This window comes from Panulirus ornatus, chromosome 25 (genome assembly GCF_036320965.1).
Source record: "Panulirus ornatus isolate Po-2019 chromosome 25, ASM3632096v1, whole genome shotgun sequence".
NCBI classification, from domain to species: domain Eukaryota; kingdom Metazoa; phylum Arthropoda; class Malacostraca; order Decapoda; family Palinuridae; genus Panulirus; species Panulirus ornatus.
Window position 1 is genome coordinate 22,329,996 of NC_092248.1, and position 20,221 is coordinate 22,350,216.

The 20,221-nt window shown below is 38.2% G+C and overlaps 1 protein-coding gene across 3 annotated transcripts in view; it reads left to right on the plus strand.

Moving 5' to 3' along the window:
• Positions 1–20,221, plus strand: part of LOC139757317 (solute carrier organic anion transporter family member 74D-like) — a 52,684-nt gene that overhangs the window by 17,054 nt on the left and 15,409 nt on the right. For all 3 annotated transcript variants that reach the window (XM_071677721.1, XM_071677720.1, XM_071677722.1), the window contains exons 4-8: positions 561–806; positions 1,213–1,419; positions 9,074–9,214; positions 9,539–9,745; positions 9,983–10,147. In XM_071677721.1, the coding sequence (XP_071533822.1) occupies positions 561–806; positions 1,213–1,419; positions 9,074–9,214; positions 9,539–9,745; positions 9,983–10,147 (966 nt within the window). The remainder of the gene's footprint in view (positions 1–560; positions 807–1,212; positions 1,420–9,073; positions 9,215–9,538; positions 9,746–9,982; positions 10,148–20,221) is intronic.

Sequence of the window (20,221 nt, forward strand, 5' to 3'; positions counted from 1 at the left end):
TGGAGCGATGTGGTATACCGGGGTTGACGTGCTGTCAGTGGATTGAATCAAGGCATGTGAAGCGTTTGGGGTAAACCATGGAAAGCTGTGTAGGTATGTATATTTGCGTGTGTGGACGTATGTATATACATGTGTATGGGGGGGGGGGGTTGGGCCATTTTTTTCGTCTGTTTCCTTGCGCTACCTCGCAAACGCGGGAGACAGCGACAAAGTATAATAAATAAAATAATATATATATATATATATATATATATATATATATATATATATATATATATATATATATATATATATACATAGGTATGAGCAACACTATTAAAAGACGGGCAGACAGCACAGACGGACAGATAGGACTAACAGACGGGCAGACAATAGAGATGGACAGATAGCACAGACAGATGGACAGGCCACAGCAGACGACACTGACAGACAGTCAGACGACACTGACAGACGGATAGGCTACAGCAGACGACACTAACAGACGGATAGGCCACAGCAGACGGTCAGACGACACCCAGACAGGCCCCATATGGCACTAAACCAGGTCCTCTCTCGTCCAGGGACGATCCTGTCTGGCAACGACCTGTCGCAGATCATCCTGTCCATCGTGTTGGGTTACTATGGCAACTACGGCAACCGTCCCCGCTGGATGGGGATCGGCGTGATGTGCGCCGCTCTGTCGGGCTTCGCCGCCGCCCTCCCGCACTTCATCTACGGCCCCGGCAAGGACGCCATCGCCGTCGCCAGGGCCGCCGCCTCCGGCGACACCCTCCTCCAGAACCTCACTGCTCTCTCCGCCGAGACGAGTAAGAACAGACGCGATGTCACCTCGATACACGAGTTTGGGCAACAGTTGCCGTATAGTAGCATTAAGACCCTGGTCTTGAACACAGATAAGAGTAAGCGATTATTCAAAATCTTTTCTTCATCTTCTGGTAGCCAAGTTGGTTCCTCCTTCTGTAGAAGTAATGATCATTTGTGTACGATGTGTACGTTTTCCAGTATCACCTCACAATCAGGATATCCAGATTATATATGAAGGCTCTTTGTTAAAGTAACCTCAAATAGAAGAAAAAAAGTTGTCCAAAATAATCGGTTACTATTCTGTCAACCTCGTAAGTGACGTGAACTTATGGTGGAGTGGGGGAGGCATAGCTCCTCCGTCTGTGACTTCGTCAGGTAGACTTAAAGACTCCTTCTCTCTCCCGTCAGAGAAGGAGGAGCTGTGCTTCTTCCAGCCTGAGGAGATCTGCGGCGAGGATGGCGGAGGCGCTGGAGGTGGAGAGTCGTACTTGGGCCCCATCATCCTCTTCTTCGTCTCCCAGTTCTTGTTCGGCGTCACACTGAGCATCTTCTACAGCCTGGGCATCACCTACCTGGACGACAACATCAGCAAGAAGGTGTACCCCATCTACTACTGTGAGTCACTTCCTTCGTCACTGTTGGTCAGTGATGGTAAAGCTGTTTGGCAGTGACGATGAAGATGTTTACCTGTGACGTTGAGTGTGTTGAGCAGTGGAGAGTAAGAAGATGTTTAGCAGTGATGTTATGAGTGTTTAGCAGTGAAACTGGGGCTATTTTGCCGTGATTTTGAGATGATGTTGAGGGAATTTACCTTTAACACTGACGGTGTTAAGCAGTGATGTTGACGATGTTTACCTGTGACACTGAGGGTGATGAGCAGTGATGTTGATGTTTGCCTGTGACACTGAGGATGGTGAGCAGTGATGTTGACGATGTTTAGGGCTATAACAAATAATGAGTGTTATAACAAGAAATAAGGGTTATAACAAATAATGAGGGTTATAACAAATAATGAGGCTTATAACAAATAATGAGGGTTAAAACAAATAATGAGGGTTATAACAATGAGGGTTATAACAAATAATGAGAGTTATAAGAAATAATGAGGGTTAAAACAAATAATGAGGGTTATAACAAATAATGAGGGTTATAATAATGAGGGTTAAAACAACGAGGGCTATAACAAATAATGAGGGTTATAGTAATGAGGGTTATAACAAATAATGAGGGTTATAATAATGAGGGTTAAAACAAATAATGAGGGTTATGACAAATAATGAGGGTTATAACAAGAAATAAGGGTTGTAACAAATAATGAGGGTTATAACAAATAATGAGGCTTATAACAAATAATGAGGGTTAAAACAAATAATGAGGGTTAAAACAAATAATGAGGGTTATAACAATGAGGGTTATAACAAATAATGAGAGTTATAAGAAATAATGAGGGTTAAAACAAATAATGAGGGTTAAAACAAATAATGAGGGTTATAACAATGAGGGTTATAACAAATAATGAGAGTTATAAGAAATAATGAGGGTTAAAACAAATAATGAGGGTTATAACAAATAATGAGGGTTATAATAATGAGGGTTAAAACAACGAGGGCTATAACAAATAATGAGGGTTATAGTAATGAGGGTTATAACAAATAATGAGGGTTATAATAATGAGGGTTATAGCAAATAATGAGGGTTATAACAAGAAATAAGGGTTGTAACAAATAATGAGGGTTATAACAAATAATGAGGCTTATAACAAATAATGAGGGTTAAAACAAATAATGAGGGTTATAACAATGAGGGTTATAACAAATAATGAGAGTTATAAGAAATAATGAGGGTTAAAACAAATAATGAGGGTTATAACAAATAATGAGGGTTATAATAATGAGGGTTAAAACAACGAGGGCTATAACAAATAATGAGGGTTATAGTAATGAGGGTTATAACAAATAATGAGGGTTATAATAATGAGGGTTAAAACAACGAGGGCTATAACAAATAATGAGGGTTATAGTAATGAGGGTTATAACAAATAATGAGGGTTATAATAATGAGGGTTAAAACAACGAGGGCTATAACAAATAATGAGGGTTATAGTAATGAGGGTTATAACAAATAATGAGGGTTATAATAATGAGGGTTATAGCAAATAATGAGGGTTATAACAAGAAATAAGGGTTGTAACAAATAATGAGGGTTATAACAAATAATGAGGCTTATAACAAATAATGAGGGTTAAAACAAATAATGAGGGTTATAACAATGAGGGTTATAACAAATAATGAGAGTTATAAGAAATAATGAGGGTTAAAACAAATAATGAGGGTTATAACAAATAATGAGGGTTATAATAATGAGGGTTAAAACAACGAGGGCTATAACAAATAATGAGGGTTATAGTAATGCGGGTTATAACAAATAATGAGGGTTATAACAAATAATGAGGGTTATAACAAATAATGAGGGTTGTAACAAATAATGGGGTTATAGCAAATAATGAGGGTTATAACATGATGAGGGTTATAATAGATGATGAGGCTTGTGAAAATAATGAGGGTTATAACAAATGTGTTATAACAAATAATGAGGGTGATAACAAATAATGAGGGTTATAACAAATGTGTTATAACAAATAATGAGGGTGATAACAAATAATGAGGGTTATAACAAATAATGAGGGTTATAATAATGAGGGTTAAAACAACGAGGGCTATAACAAATAATGAGGGTTATAGTAATGCGGGTTATAACAAATAATGAGGGTTATAACAAATAATGAGGGTTATAACAAATAATGAGGGTTGTAACAAATAATGGGGTTATAGCAAATAATGAGGGTTATAACATGATGAGGGTTATAATAGATGATGAGGCTTATGAAAATAATGAGGGTTATAACAAATGTGTTATAACAAATAATGAGGGTGATAACAAATAATGAGGGTTATAACAAATGTGTTATACCAAATAATGAGGGTGATAACAAATAATGAGCGTTAAAACAAATAATGAGGGTTATAACAATGAGGGTTATAACAAATAATGAGGCTTATAACAAATAATGAGGGTTAAAACAAATAATGAGGGTTATAACAATGAGGGTTATAACAAATAATGAGGCTTATAACAAATAATGAGGGTTAAAACAAATAATGAGGGTTATAACAATGAGGGTTATAACAAATAATGAGAGTTATAAGAAATAATGAGGGCTAAAACAAATAATGAGGGTTATAACAAATAATGAGGCTTATAACAAATAATGAGGGTTAAAACAAATAATGAGGGTTATAACAATGAGGGTTATAACAAATAATGAGAGTTATAAGAAATAATGAGGGTTAAAACAAATAATGAGGGTTATAACAAATAATGAGGGTTATAACAAATAATGAGGGTTATAATAATGAGGGTTAAAACAACGAGGGCTATAACAAATAATGAGGGTTATAGTAATGAGGGTTATAACAAATAATGAGGGTTATAATAATGAGGGTTATAGCAAATAATGAGGGTTATAACAAATTATGAGTGTTACAGCGATTGATGAGGGTTAAATCAAATGATTTATAACGAATAATGAGGGTTATAGATAATGAGGATTATAACGAATGATGAGGAATATAAATAATAATGGTTATAACAAATAATGAGGGTTATAATAATGAGGGTTATAGATAATGAGGATTATAACGAATGATGAGGAATATAAATAATAATGGTTATAACAAATAATGAGGGTTATAACAAATAATGAGGGTTATAGTAATGAGGGTTATAACAAATAATGAGGGTTATAATAATGAGGGTTATAGCAAATAATGAGGGTTATAACAAATTATGAGTGTTACAGCGATTGATGAGGGTTAAATCAAATGATTTATAACGAATAATGAGGGTTATAGATAATGAGGATTATAACGAATGATGAGGAATATAAATAATAATGGTTATAACAAATAATGAGGGTTATAACAAATAATGAGGGTTATAGTAATGAGGGTTATAACAAATAATGAGGGTTATAACAAATTATGAGTGTTACAGCGATTGATGAGGGTTAAATCAAATGATTTATAACGAATAATGAGGGTTATAGATAATGAGGATTATAACGAATGATGAGGAATATAAATAATAATGGTTATAACAAATAATGAGGGCTGTAACAAAAAATGAGGATTATAACAAATAATGAGGGTTATAACAAATAAAGAGGGTTATGATAATGAGGGTTAAAACAATGAGGGTTATAACAAATAATGAGGGTTATAACAAATAATGAGGGTTATAACAAATAAAGAGGGTTATGATAATGAGGGTTAAAACAATGAGGGTTATAACATATAATGAGGGTTATAACAAATAATGAGGGTTATAACAAATAATGAGGGTTATAACAAATAATGAAGATTATAACAAATTATGAGTGTTATAACAAATGATGAGTGTTATAACAAATGAGTTATAGCGAATAATGAGGGTTATAGATACTGAGGATTATAACCAATAATGAGGGTTATAACAAAGAATGAGGGTTATAACAAATAATGAGGGTTATAACAAACAATGAGGGCTATAGCGAATAATGAGGGCTATAACAAATAATGAGTTATAGCAAATAATGAGGGTTATAACAAATAATGAGGGTTATAACAAATAATGAGGGTCATAACAAATAATGAGGGTCATAACAAATAATGAGGGTCATAACAAATAATGAAGGCTATAACAAATAATGAGTTATAGTAAATAATGAGGAATATAAGAAATAATGAGGTTTATAACAAATAATGAGTTATAGTAAATAATGAGGGTTATAACAAATAATGAGGGTTATAACGAATAATGAGGAATATAACAAATAATGAAGGCTATAACAAATAATGGGTTTAGTAAATAATGAGTTATAACAAATAATGAGGGTTATAGCAAATAATGAGGGTTATAACAATGAGGGTTATAACAAATGATGAGGGTTATAACAAATAATGAGGCTTATAACAAATAATGAGGGTTATAAGAATGAGGGTTATAACAAATGATGAGGGTTATAGATAATGAGGATTATAACAAATAATGAGGATTATAACAAATAATGAGGGTTATAACGAATAATGAGGGTTATAACAAACAATGAGGGTTATAACGAATAATGAGGGCTATAACATAATGAGGGTTATAACAAATAATCGGGGTTATAACGAATAATGAGGAATATAACAAATAATGAGGGTTATAACAGACAATGAGGGTTATAACGAATAATGAGGGCTATAACAAATAATGAGTTATAGCAAATAATGAGGGTTATAACAAATAATGAGGGTTATAACAAATAATGAGGGTTATAACAAATAATGAAGGTTATAACAAATAATGAGGATTATAACAAATAATGAGTTATAGCAAATAATGAGGGTTATAACAATAATGTGGGTTATAACAAATAATGAGGGTTATAACAAATAATGATGTTTATAACAAATAATGAGTTATAATAAATAATGAGTTATAGTAAATGATGAGGGTTATAACAAATAATGAGGGTTATAAATGATGAGGGTTATAACAATAATGTGGGTTATAACAAATAATGAGGGTTATAACAAATAATGAGGGTTATAAATGATGAGGGTTATAACAAATAATGAGGGTTATAACAAATAATGATGTTTATAACAAATAATGAGTTATAGTGAATAATGAGTTATAGTAAATAATGAGGGTTATAACAAATAATGAGGGTTATAAATGATGAGGGTTATAACAAATAATGAGGGTTATAACAAATAATGATGTTTATAACAAATAATGAGTTATAGTGAATAATGAGTTATAGTAAATAATGAGGGTTATAACAAATAATGAGGGTTATAAATGATGAGGGTTATAACAAATAATGAGGGTTATAACAAATAATGATGTTTATAACAAATAATGAGTTATAGTGAATAATGAGTTATAGTAAATAATGAGGGTTATAACAATAATATGGGTTATAACAAATAATGAGGGTTATAACAAATAATGATGTTTATAACAAATAATGAGTTATAGTGAATAATGAGTTATAGTAAATAATGAGGGTTATAACAATAATATGGGTTATAAGAAATAATGAGGGTTATAACAATAATATGGGTTATAACAAATAATGAGGGTTATAACAAATAATGATGTTTATAACAAATAATGAGTTATAGTGAATAATGAGTTATAGTAAATAATGAGGGTTATAACAATAATATGGGTTATAACAAATAATGAGGGTTATAACAAATAATGATGTTTATAACAAATAATGAGTTATAGTGAATAATGAGTTATAGTAAATAATGAGGGTTATAACAATAATATGGGTTATAACAAATAATGAGGGTTATAACAAATAATGATGTTTATAACAAATAATGAGTTATAGTGAATAATGAGTTATAGTAAATAATGAGGGTTATAACAATAATATGGGTTATAAGAAATAATGAGGGTTATAACAAATAATGATGTTTATAACAAATAATGAGTTATAGTGAATAATGAGTTATAGTAAATAATGAGGGTTATAACAATGATATGGGTTATAACAAATAATGAGGGTTATAACAAATAATGATGTTTATAACAAATAATGAGTTATAGTGAATAATGAGTTATAGTAAATAATGAGGGTTATAAGAATGATATGGGTTATAACAAATAATGAGGGTTATAACAAATAATGATGTTTATAACAAATAATGAGTTATAGTGAATAATGAGTTATAGTAAATAATGAGGGTTATAAGAATAATATGGGTTATAACAAATAATGAGGGTTATAACAAATAATGATGTTTATAACAAATAATGAGTTATAGTGAATAATGAGTTATAGTAAATAATGAGGGTTATAACAATAATATGGGTTATAACAAATAATGAGGGTTATAACAAATAATGATGTTTATAACAAATAATGAGTTATAGTGAATAATGAGTTATAGTAAATAATGAGGGTTATAACAATAATATGGGTTATAACAAATAATGAGGGTTATAACAAATAATGATGTTTATAACAAATAATGAGTTATAGTGAATAATGAGTTATAGTAAATAATGAGGGTTATAAGAATGATATGGGTTATAACAAATAATGAGGGTTATAACAAATAATGATGTTTATAACAAATAATGAGGGTTATAAATGATGAGGGTTATAACAAATAATGAGGGTTATAACAAATAATGATGTTTATAACAAATAATGAGTTATAGTGAATAATGAGTTATAGTAAATAATGAGGGTTATAACAATAATATGGGTTATAACAAATAATGAGGGTTATAACAAATAATGATGTTTATAACAAATAATGAGTTATAGTGAATAATGAGTTATAGTAAATAATGAGGGTTATAACAATAATATGGGTTATAACAAATAATGAGGGTTATAACAAATAATGATGTTTATAACAAATAATGAGTTATAGTGAATAATGAGTTATAGTAAATGATGAGGGTTATAACAAATAATGAGGGTTATAACAAATAATGATGTTTATAACAAATAATGAGTTATAGTGAATAATGAGTTATAGTAAATAATGAGGGTTATAACAAATAATGAGGGTTATAAATGATGAGGGTTATAACAAATAATGAGGGTTATAACAATAAATGAGTTATAGCAAATAATAAGGGCTATAACAAATCATGCCCGTTGCGTGAACCATCAAGCTAGGCTCGCAGGGTTATAACAACCAATGCTTGTAACATCTCACATCCCATGTTACGAGTTCAAGTCCTCACTCTGAAACTGGCAAGGGGAAAGCTTTATTGTCTAGGTTGTAGCCATCATCCAGAGCACGTGAGGTGGATATCTGTCTTGGATGTTGTGTACTTCACCTTAAACACAATAGGTAATATCACCAGGTCCTCCTTGGTGGAGCAGTTAGCGTTCCTGAACATGAACGTACTCACGGGCCGCCAGTGTCGAGCGCATCGATTCGAATTCTGGTTGTGGTAGTTGGTCCTCAGTAAACTCAGCTGTTCATCCACCTTTAGGGGTTGGTCGACGAGATGGGCACCTGGATCAGGCTACGTTATCTATCTATGTATCTATTTGTCTTTCTAAATCTACATATAGCATTAATGACGTGGCCATGACTGGGGCCACAGTTGCCCGTACCGTCTTAGCTATAATAAGAAAAAGATCAAGCAACAGCCATGACCTGCTGTACGTTCACGGTCCACTAATGTAGTGTGTTGGGCGCAGCCATCACTTTCATGCTGAGGATCCTGGGTCCGGTGCTCGGCTTCTTCGTCGGAGGGAAGTGTCTGTCGGTGTGGATCGACCCGTCCATCCAGCCCAACATCAGCAGGAGGGATCCCAGATGGTTCGGCGCCTGGTGGATAGGTAACGTCATCTTTCCGGTATCCAGAAGCACTGGACACTGCCACTGGTTTTTCGATATGAAAGAAATGAATGAAAAACTTTGAGATGAGAATTTCATAAGCTTAGAATGTCCAGAGTCAGCTATGAGGCCCTTGACCGTCAACCTTCAGCATGAGGGTGAGGCCCTTGGATATGATAGCATCGCTCTTGACTTGACCCGTGTGAGTCAAGCCAAAGGTTACGCCATCATACCTAAGAGACGCGCCGGCGTGCTCAAGGGTCTTGACCTGGTGCTCACGGGGTTGAACGAGTCGATCTTCATGACTCGCTCTGTTCCATTTCCAGGATTTCTGTTCATTGGATTTGCTTTGCTCTTCTCGGGGAGTTTCCTGTTCCTCTTCCCGCGTAAATTGCCGACGACGCTGAAGAGGGAGGCCAAGAGAGCGGCGAGACTAGCCGAAAAGGAAGAGAAAGCGGGAGGCAAGAGGAGAGTGGAGTTCTTTGCTTCTCTGGCCAAGAGCCAGCGGCAGGAAGAAAAACCAAACATGAAGAGTAAGTATCTGTCTGATTACTTCTTTGCGAAGCCTTCCCTGGAGTTCGTTTGTCAGATCACTGTGATGTACAGAACCTGAGGTAGCGTACAGGGAATAATCAATAGGTATTGGAAAGCTGATATACCTTTGCATTGTCGTCTCTTTTATTGTTATCATAATGGTTCTGTTTAGCCTAAGAGGACAGACGACTTCTGGCTTCTTCTTTTGTGGCCTGATCTCACGACATCACTCACAGGCCTGGGGAAGGCGCTGAAGCGGCTCTTCACCAACAAAATCTGGGTGGGTAACCTTTTCAACACCAGCGTCTACCTTCTTGGGGTGGCTGGCTACTGGAACTTCAAGCCCAAGTATCTCGAGACTCAATTCCGGCAGAGCGCCACCACCGCCAGCTATTATACAGGCGAGTCACAAGTACATCTGACGTGGGAGTTTTTCTTTCATCTTGATTTTTGTTCAAGATTGTACCAGCTATCTTTCTGGCAGATGTGTTCCAACGACTAATCTATTAGTTATGTATATTCACTTGGCCCATCAATCACTGAAAATTATTAAATGTATATAATTTCTTTCCCAATAACTCAAGTTCGTTAATGAAAAAATTGTGTTTTCAACGTTGTATATATATATATATATATATATATATATATATATATATATATATATATATATATATATATATATATATATATATTTTTTTTTTTTTTTTTTTTTTCATACTATTCGCCATTTCCCGCATTAGCGAGGTAGCGTTAAGAACAGAGGACTGGGCCTTTGAGGGAATATCCTCATATGGCCCCCTTCTCTGTTCCTTCTTTTGGAAAATTTAAAAAAAAATGAGAGGGGAGGATTTCCAGCCCCCCGCTCCCTTCCCTTTTAGTCGCCTTCTACGACATGCAGGGAATACGTGGGAAGTATATATATATATATATATATATATATATATATATATATATATATATATATATATATATATATATATATATATATATATATATTTTTTTTTTTTTTTTTTTTTTTTTTTTTATACCCCCCCCCCCCATACACATGTACATACACATGTCCACACACGTGTATACATACCTACACAGCTTTCCATGGTCCACCCCAGACGCCTCACATGCCTTGATTCACTCCACTGACAGCACGTCAACCCCTGTATACCACATCGCTCCAATTCACTCTATTCCTTGCCCTCCTTACACCCTCCTGCATGTTCAGGCCCCGATCACACAAAATCTTTTTCACTCCATCTTTCCACCTCCAATTTGGTCTCCCTCTTCTCCTCGTTCCCTCCACCTCCGACACATATATCCTCTTGGTCAATCTTTCCTCACTCATTCTCTCCATGTGCCCAAACCATTTCAAAACACCCTCTTCTGCTCTCTCAACCACGCTCTTTTTATTTCCACACATCTCTCTTACCCTTACGTTACTTACTCGATCAAACCACCTCACACCACACATTGTCCTCAAACATCTCATTTCCAGCACATCCATCCTCCTGCGCACAACTCTATCCATAGCCCACGCCTCGCAACCATACAACATTGTTGGAACCACTATTCCTTCAAACATACCCATTTTTGCTTTCCGAGATAATGTTCTCGACTTCCACACATTTTTCAAGGCTCCCAAAATTTTCGCCCCCTCCCCCACCCTATGATCCACTTCCGCTTCCATGGTTCCATCCGCTGACAGATCCACTCCCAGATATCTAAAACACTTCACTTCCTCCAGTTTTTCTCCATTCAAACTTACCTCCCAATTGACTTGACCCTCAACCCTACTGTACCTAATAACCTTGCTCTTATTCACATTTACTCTTAACTTTCTTCTTCCACACACTTTACCAAACTCAGTGGTGAAATTGATGAGAACTGCTATTTACGTTTGTGTGAATAAATTGTACATTTCCTTTTCCATAGCCAGAGGTTGAACCATTATGTGACATTCATTTTTTTTTCATTCATTTCAAGCTAAAAGTTTGTTTCTAAATTGTTTCTTACATTTTTCATATGTATATATATGTATGTGTGTGTGTGTGTGGGTATGTGCGTATGTGTGTGTATGTGTGTGTGTGTGTATATGTATATATATATGTATATTATCCCTGGGGATAGGGGTGAAAGAATACTTCCCACGTATTCCTCGCGTGTCGTAGAAAGCGACTAGAGGGGACGGGAGCGGGGGGCCGGAAATCCTCCCCTCCTTGTATTAACTTTCTAAAATGGGAAACAGAAGATATATATATATATATATATATATATATATATATATATATATTATAATTTATATTATATATTATTATACTTGGGGATAGGGGAGAAAGAATACTTCCCACGTATTCCCTGCGTGTCGTAGAAGGCGACTAAAAGGGAAGAGAGCGGGGGGCTGGAAATCCTCCCCTCTCAATTTTTTTTTTTTTTTTTTTTTTTAATTGTCCAAAAGAAGGAACAGAGAAGGGGTCCAGGTGAGGATATTCCCTCTATGGCCCAGTCCTCTGTTCTTAACGCTACCTCGCTAACGCGGGAAATGGCGAATAGTTTGAAAAAAAAAAAATTATTTATTTTTTATTATACTTTGTCGCTGTCTCCCGCGTTTGCGAGGTAGCGCAAGGAAACAGACGAAATAAATGGCCCAACCCACCCCCATACACATGTATATACATACGTCCACACACGCAAATATACATACCTGCACAGCTTTCCATGGTTTACCCCAGACGCTTCACATGCCTTGATTCAATCCACTGACAGCACGTCAACCCCGGTATACCACATCGCTCCAATTCACTCTATTCCTTGCCCTCCTTTCACCCTCCTGCATGTTCAGGCCCCGATCACACAAAATCTTTTTCACTCCATCTTTCCACCTCCAATTTGGTCTCCCTCTTCTCCTCGTTCCCTCCACCTCCGACACATATATCCTCTTGGTCAATCTTTCCTCACTCATTCTCTCCATGTGCCCAAACCACTTCAAAACACCCTCTTCTGCTCTCTCAACCACGCTCTTTTTATTTCCACACATCTCTCTTACCCTTACGTTACTCACTCGATCAAACCACCTCACACCACACATTGTCCTCAAACATCTCATTTCCAGCACATCCATCCTCCTGCGCACAACTCTATCCATAGCCCACGCCTCGCAACCATACAACATTGTTGGAACCACTATTCCTTCAAACATACCCATTTTTGCTTTCCGAGATAATGTTCTCGACTTCCACACATTCTTCAAGGCCCCCAGAATTTTCGCCCCCTCCCCCACCCTATGATCCACTTCCGCTTCCATGGTTCCATCCGCTGCCAGATCCACTCCCAGATATCTAAAACACTTCACTTCCTCCAGTTTTTCTCCATTCAAACTCACCTCCCAATTGACTTGACCCTCAACCCTACTGTACCTAATAACCTTGCTCTTATTCACATTTACTCTTAACTTTCTTCTTCCACACACTTTACCAAACTCAGTCACCAGCTTCTGCAGTTTCTCACATGAATCAGCCACCAGCGCTGTATCATCAGCGAACAACAACTGACTCACTTCCCAAGCTCTCTCATCCCCAACAGACTTCATACTTGCCCCTCTTTCCAAAACTCTTGCATTTACCTCCCTAACAACCCCATCCATAAACAAATTAAACAACCATGGAGACATCACACACCCCTGCCGCAAACCTACATTCACTGAGAACCAATCACTTTCCTCTCTTCCTACACGTACACATGCCTTACATCCTCGATAAAAACTTTTCACTGCTTCTAACAACTTGCCTCCCACACCATATATTCTTAATACCTTCCACAGAGCATCTCTATCAACTCTATCATATGCCTTCTCCAGATCCATAGATGCTACATACAAATCCATTTGCTTTTCTAAGTATTTCTCACATACATTCTTCAAAGCAAACACCTGATCCACACATCCTCTACCACTTCTGAAACCACACTGCTCTTCCCCAATCTGATGCTCTGTACATGCCTTCACCCTCTCAATCAATACCCTCCCATATAATTTACCAGGAATACTCAACAAACTTATACCTCTGTAATTTGAGCACTCACTCTTATCCCTTTGCCTTTGTACAATGGCACTATGCACGTATTCCGCCAATCCTCAGGCACCTCACCATTAGTCATACATACATTAAATAACCTTACCAACCAGTCAACAATACAGTCATCCCCTTTTTTAATAAATTCCACTGCAATACCATCCAAACCTGCTGCCTTGCCGGCTTTCATCTTCCGCAAAGCTTTCACTACCTCTTCTCTGTTTACCAAATCATTTTCCCTAACCCTCTCACTTTGCACACCACCTCGACCAAAACACCCTATATCTGCCACTCTATCATCAAACACATTCAACAAACCTTCAAAATACTCACAGCATCTCCTTCTCACATCACCACTACTTGTTATCACCTCCCCATTTGCGCCCTTCACTGAAGTTCCCATTTGCTCCCTTGTCTTACGCACTTTATTTACCTCCTTCCAGAACATCTTTTTATTCTCTCTAAAATTTAATGATACTCTCTCACCCCAACTCTCATTTGCCCTTTTTTTTCACCTCTTGCACCTTTCTCTTGACCTCCTGTCTGTTTCTTTTATACATCTCCCACTCAATTTCATTTTTTCCCTGCAAAAATCGTCCAAATGCCTCTCTCTTCTCTTTCACTAATAATCTTACTTCTTCATCCCACCACTCACTACCCTTTCTAATCAACCCACCTCCCACTCTTCTCATGCCACAAGCATCTTTTGCGCAATCCATCACTGATTCCCTAAATACATCCCATTCCTCCCCCACTCCCCTTACTTCCATTTTTCTCACCTTTTTCCATTCTGTACTCAGTCTCTCCTGGTACTTCCTCACACAGGTCTCCTTCCCAAGCTCACTTACTCTCACCACCCTCTTCACCCCAACATTCACTCTTCTTTTCTGAAAACCCATACAAATCTTCACCTTAGCCTCCACAAGATAATGATCAGACATCCCTCCAGTTGCACCTCTCAGCACATTAACATCCAAAAGTTTCTCTTTCGCACGCCTGTCAATTAATACGTAATCCAATAATGCTCTCTGGCCATCTCTCCTACTTACATAAGTATACTTATGTATATCTCGCTTTTTAAACCAGGTATTCCCAATCATCAGTCCTTTTTCAGCACATAAATCTACAAGCTCTTCACCATTTCCATTTACAACACTGAACACCCCATGTATACCAATTATTCCCTCAACTGCCACATTACTCACCTTTGCATTCAAATCACCCATCACTATAACCCGGTCTCGTGCATCAAAACCACTAACACACTCATTCAGCTGCTCCCAAAACACTTGCCTCTCATGATCTTTCTTCTCATGCCCAGGTGCATATGCACCAATAATCACCCACCTCTCTCCATCAACTTTCAGTTTTACCCGTATTAATCGAGAATTTACTTTCTTACATTCTATCACATACTCCCACAACTCCTGTTTCAGGAGTATTGCCACTCCTTCCCTTGCTCTTGTCCTCTCACTAACCCCTGACTTTACTCCCCAGACATTCCCAAACCACTCTTCCCCTTTACCCTTGAGCTTCGTTTCACTCAGAGCCAAAACATCCAGGTTCCTATATATGTAGGTTTGCGGCAGGGGTGTGAGATGTCTCCATGGTTGTTTAATTTGTTTATGGATGGGGTTGTTAGGGAGGTGAATGCAAGAGTTTTGGAATGAGGGGCAAGTATGAAGTCTGTTGGGGATGAGAGAGCTTGAGAAGTGAGTCAGTTGTTGTTCGCTGATGATACAGCGCTGGTGGCTGATTCATGTGAGAAACTGCAGAAGCTGGTGACTGAGTTTGGTAAAGTGTGTGAAAGAAGAAAGTTAAGAGTAAATGTGAATAAGAGGAAGGTTATTAGGTACAGTAGGGTTGAGGGTCAAGTCAATTGGGAGGTGAGTTTGAATGGAGAAAAACTGGAGGAAGTGAAGTGTTTTAGATATCTGGGAGTGGATCTGGCAGCGGATGGAACCATGGAAGAGGAAGTGGATCATAGGGTGGGGGAGGGGGCGAAAATTCTGGGGGCCTTGAAGAATGTGTGGAAGTCGAGAACATTATCTCGGAAAGCAAAAATGGGTATGTTTGAAGGAATAGTGGTTCCAACAATGTTGTATGGTTGCGAGGCGTGGACTATGGATAGAGTTGTGCGCAGGAGGATGGATGTGCTGGAAATGAGATGTTTGAGGACAATGTGTGGTGTGAGGTGGTTTGATCGAGTAAGTAACGTAAGGGTAAGAGAGATGTGTGGAAATAAAAAGAGCGTGGTTGAGAGAGCAGAAGAGGGTGTTTTGAAATGGTTTGGTCACATGGAGAGAATGAGTGAGGAAAGATTGACCAAGAGGATATACGTGTCGGAGGTGGAGGGAACGAGGAGAAGAGGGAGACCAAATTGGAGGTGGAAAGATGGAGTGAAAAAGATTTTGTGTTATCGGGGCCTGAACATGGAGGAGGGTGAAAGGAGGGCAAGGAATAGAGTGAATTGGAGCGATGTGGTATACCGGGGTTGACGTGCTGTCAGTGGATTGAATCAAGGCATGTGAAGCGTCTGGGGTAAACCATGGAAAGCTGTGTAGGTATGTATACTTGCGTGTGTGGACGTATGTATATACATGTGTATGGGGGTGGGTTGGGCCATTTCTTTCGTCTGTTTCCTTGCGCTACCTCGCAAACGCGGGAGACAGCGACAAAGCAAAAAAAAAAAAAAAAAGAATATATATATATATATATATATATATATATATATATATATATATATATATATATATATATATATATATTTTTTTTTTTTTTTTTCTATTATTTTGCTTTGTCGCTGTCTCCCGCGTTAGCGAGGTAGCGCAAGGAAACAGACGAAAGAAATGGCCCAACCCACCCACATAGACATGTATATACATACACGTCCACACACGCAAATATACATACCTATACATCTCAATGTACACATATGTATACACACACAGACATATACATATATACACATGTACATAATTCATACTGTCTGCCTTTATTCATTCCCATCGCCAGCTCGCCACACATGAATTAACAACCACCTCCTCCCTCATGTGTGCGAGGTAGCGCTAGGAAACGACAACAAAGGCCCCATTCGTTCACACCCAGTCTCTAGCTGTCATGTATTAATGCACCGAAACCACAGCTCCCTTTCCACATCCAGGCCCCACACAACTTTCCATGGTTTACCCCAGACGCTTCACATGCCCTGGTTCTATCCATTGACAGCACGTCGACCCAGGTATACCACATCGTTCCAATTCACTCTATTCCTTGCACGCCTTTCACCCTCCTGCATGTTCAGGCCCCGATCACTCAATATCTTTTTCACTCCATCTTTCCACCTCCAATTTGGTCTCCCACTTCTCCTCGTTCCCTCCACCTCCGACACATATATCCTCTTGGTCAATCTTTCCATGTGACCAAACCATTTCAAAACACCCTCTTCTGCTCTCTCAACCATACTCTTTTTATTACCACACATCTCTCTTACTCGATTATTACTTACTCGATCAAACCACCTCACACCACATATTGTCCTCAAACATCTCATTTCCAACACATCCACCCTCCTGCGCACAACTCTATCCACAGCGCACGCATAGCAACCATACAACATTGTTGGAACCACTATTCCTTCAAACATACCCATTTTTGCTTTCCGAGATAATGTTCTCGAGACCCACACACTCTTCAAGGCTCCCAAAATTTTCGCCGACTCCCCCACCCTATGATTCACTTCCGCTTCTATGGTTCCATCCGCTGCCAGATCCACTCCCAGATATCTAAAACACTTTACTTCCTCCAGTTTTTCTCCATTCAAACTTACCTCCCAATTGACTTGACCCTCAACCCTACTGTACCTAATAACCTTGCTCTTATTCACATTTACTCTTAACTTTCTTCTTTCACGCACTTTACGAAACTCAGTCACCAGCTTCTGCAGTTTCTCACAAGAATCAGCCACCAGCGCTGTATCATCAGCGAACAACAAATGACTCACTTCCCAAGCTCTCTCATCCCCAACAGACTTCATACTTGCCCCTCTTTCCAAAACTCTTGCATTTACCTCCCAAACAACCCCATCCATAAACAAATTAAACAACCATGGAGACATCACACACACCTGCCACAAACCTACATTCACTGAGAACCAATCATTGTCCTCTCTTCCTACACGTACACATGCCTTACATCCTCGATAAAAACTTTTCACTGCTTCTAACAACTTGCCTCCCACACCATATACCCTTAATACCTTCCACAGAGCATCTCTATCAATTCACTCATATGCCTTCTCCAGATCCATAAATGCTACATACAAATCTATTTGTTTTTCTAAGTATTTCTCACATACATTCTTCAAAGCAAACACCTGATCCACACATCCTCTACCACTTCTGAAACCACACTGCTCTTCCCCAATCTGATGCTCTGTATATGCCTTCACCCTTTCAATCAATACCCTTCCATATAATTTCCCAGGAATAGTCAACAAACTCTGTAATTTGAGCACTCACTCTTATCCCCTTTGCCTTTGTACAGTGGCACTATGCAAGCATTCTGCCAATCCTCATGCACCTCACCATGAATACATTAAATAACCATATAGTAAATAACCTTACCAACCAGTCAACAATACAGTCACTCCCTTTTTTAATAAATTCCACTGCAATACCATCCAAATCTGCTGCCTTGCCGGCTTTCATCTTCCGCAAAGCTTTTACTACCTCTTCTCTGTTTACAAAATCATTTTCCCTAACCCTCTCACTTTGCACACCACCTCGACCAAAACACCCTATATCTGCCACTCTATCATCAAACACATTCAACAAACCTTCAAAATACTCACTCCATCTCCTTCTCACATCACCACTACTTGTTATCACCTCCCCATTAGCCCCCTTCACTGAAGTTCCCATTTGCTCACTTGTCTTACGCACTTTATTTACCTACTTCCAAAAGAACTTTTTATTCTCGCTAAAATTAAATGATACTCTCTCACCCCAACTCTCATTTGCCCTCTTTTTCAACTCTTGCACCTTTCTCTTGACCTCCTGCCTCTTTCTTTTATACATCTCCCACTCACTCGCATTTTTTCCCTGCAAAAATTGTCCAAATGCCTCTCTCTTCTCTTTCACTAATAATATTACTTCTTCATCCCACAACTCGCTACCCTTTCTAATCAACCCCCCTCCCACGCTTCTCTTGCCACAAGCATCTCTTGCGCAAGCTATCACTGCTTCCCTAAATACATCCCATTCCTCCCCCTTCCTTTGTTCTCACCTTTTTCCATTCTGTCCTCCGTCTCTCCTGGTACTTCCTCACACAAGTCTCCTTCCCAAGCTCACTTACTCTCACCACTCTCTTCACCCCAACATTCTCTCATCTTTTCTGAAAACCCCTACAAATCTTCATCTTTGCCTCCACAAGATAATGATCAGACATCCCTCCAGTTGCACCTCTCAGCATATTACCATCCAAAAGTCTCTCTTTCGCGCGCCTATCAATTAACACGTAATCCAATAACGCCATCTGGGCATCTCTCCTACTTACATACGTATACTTATGTATATCTCGCTTTTAAACCAGGTATTCCCAATCACCAGTCCTTTTTCAGCACATAAATCTACAAGCTCTTCACCATTTCCATTTACAACACTCAACGCCCCATGTCCACCAATTATTCCCTCAACTACCACGTTGCTCACCTTTGCATTCAAATCACCCATCACTATAACCCGGTCTCGTGCATCAAAACTACTAACTCACTCACTCAGCTGCTCCCAAAACACTTGCCTCTCATGACCTTTCTTCACATGGCGAGGTGCATATGTACCAATAATCACCCATATCTCTCCATCAACTCTCAGTGTTACCCATATCAATATAGAGTTTACTTTCTTAAACTGTATCACATACTCCCACCACTCCTGTTCCAGGAGTAGTGCTACTCCTTCCCTTGCTCTTGTCCTCTCACTAACCTCTGACTTCACTCCCAAGACATTCCCAAACCACTCTTCCCCTTCACCATACCACTGAGCTTCGTTTCACTCAGAGCCAAAACATCCAGGTTCCTTTCCTCAAACATACTACCCATCTCTATTTTTTCTCATCTTTGTTACATCCACACACATTTAGACACCCCATTCGAAGCCTTCGAAGAGGATGAGCACTCCGCGCGTGACTCCTTCTTCTGTTTCCCCTTTTCGAAAGTTAAAATACATGGAGGGGAGGGTTTCCAGCCCACCGCTCCCTTCCCCTTTAGTCGCCTTCTACGACACGAGAGGAATGCGTGGGATTTATTCTGTCTCCCCTACCCCCAGGGCATGTGAAGCGTCTGGGGTAAACCATGGAAAGTTCTGTGGGTCCTGGATGTGGAGAGGGAGGTGTGGTTTCGGGCATTATTGCATG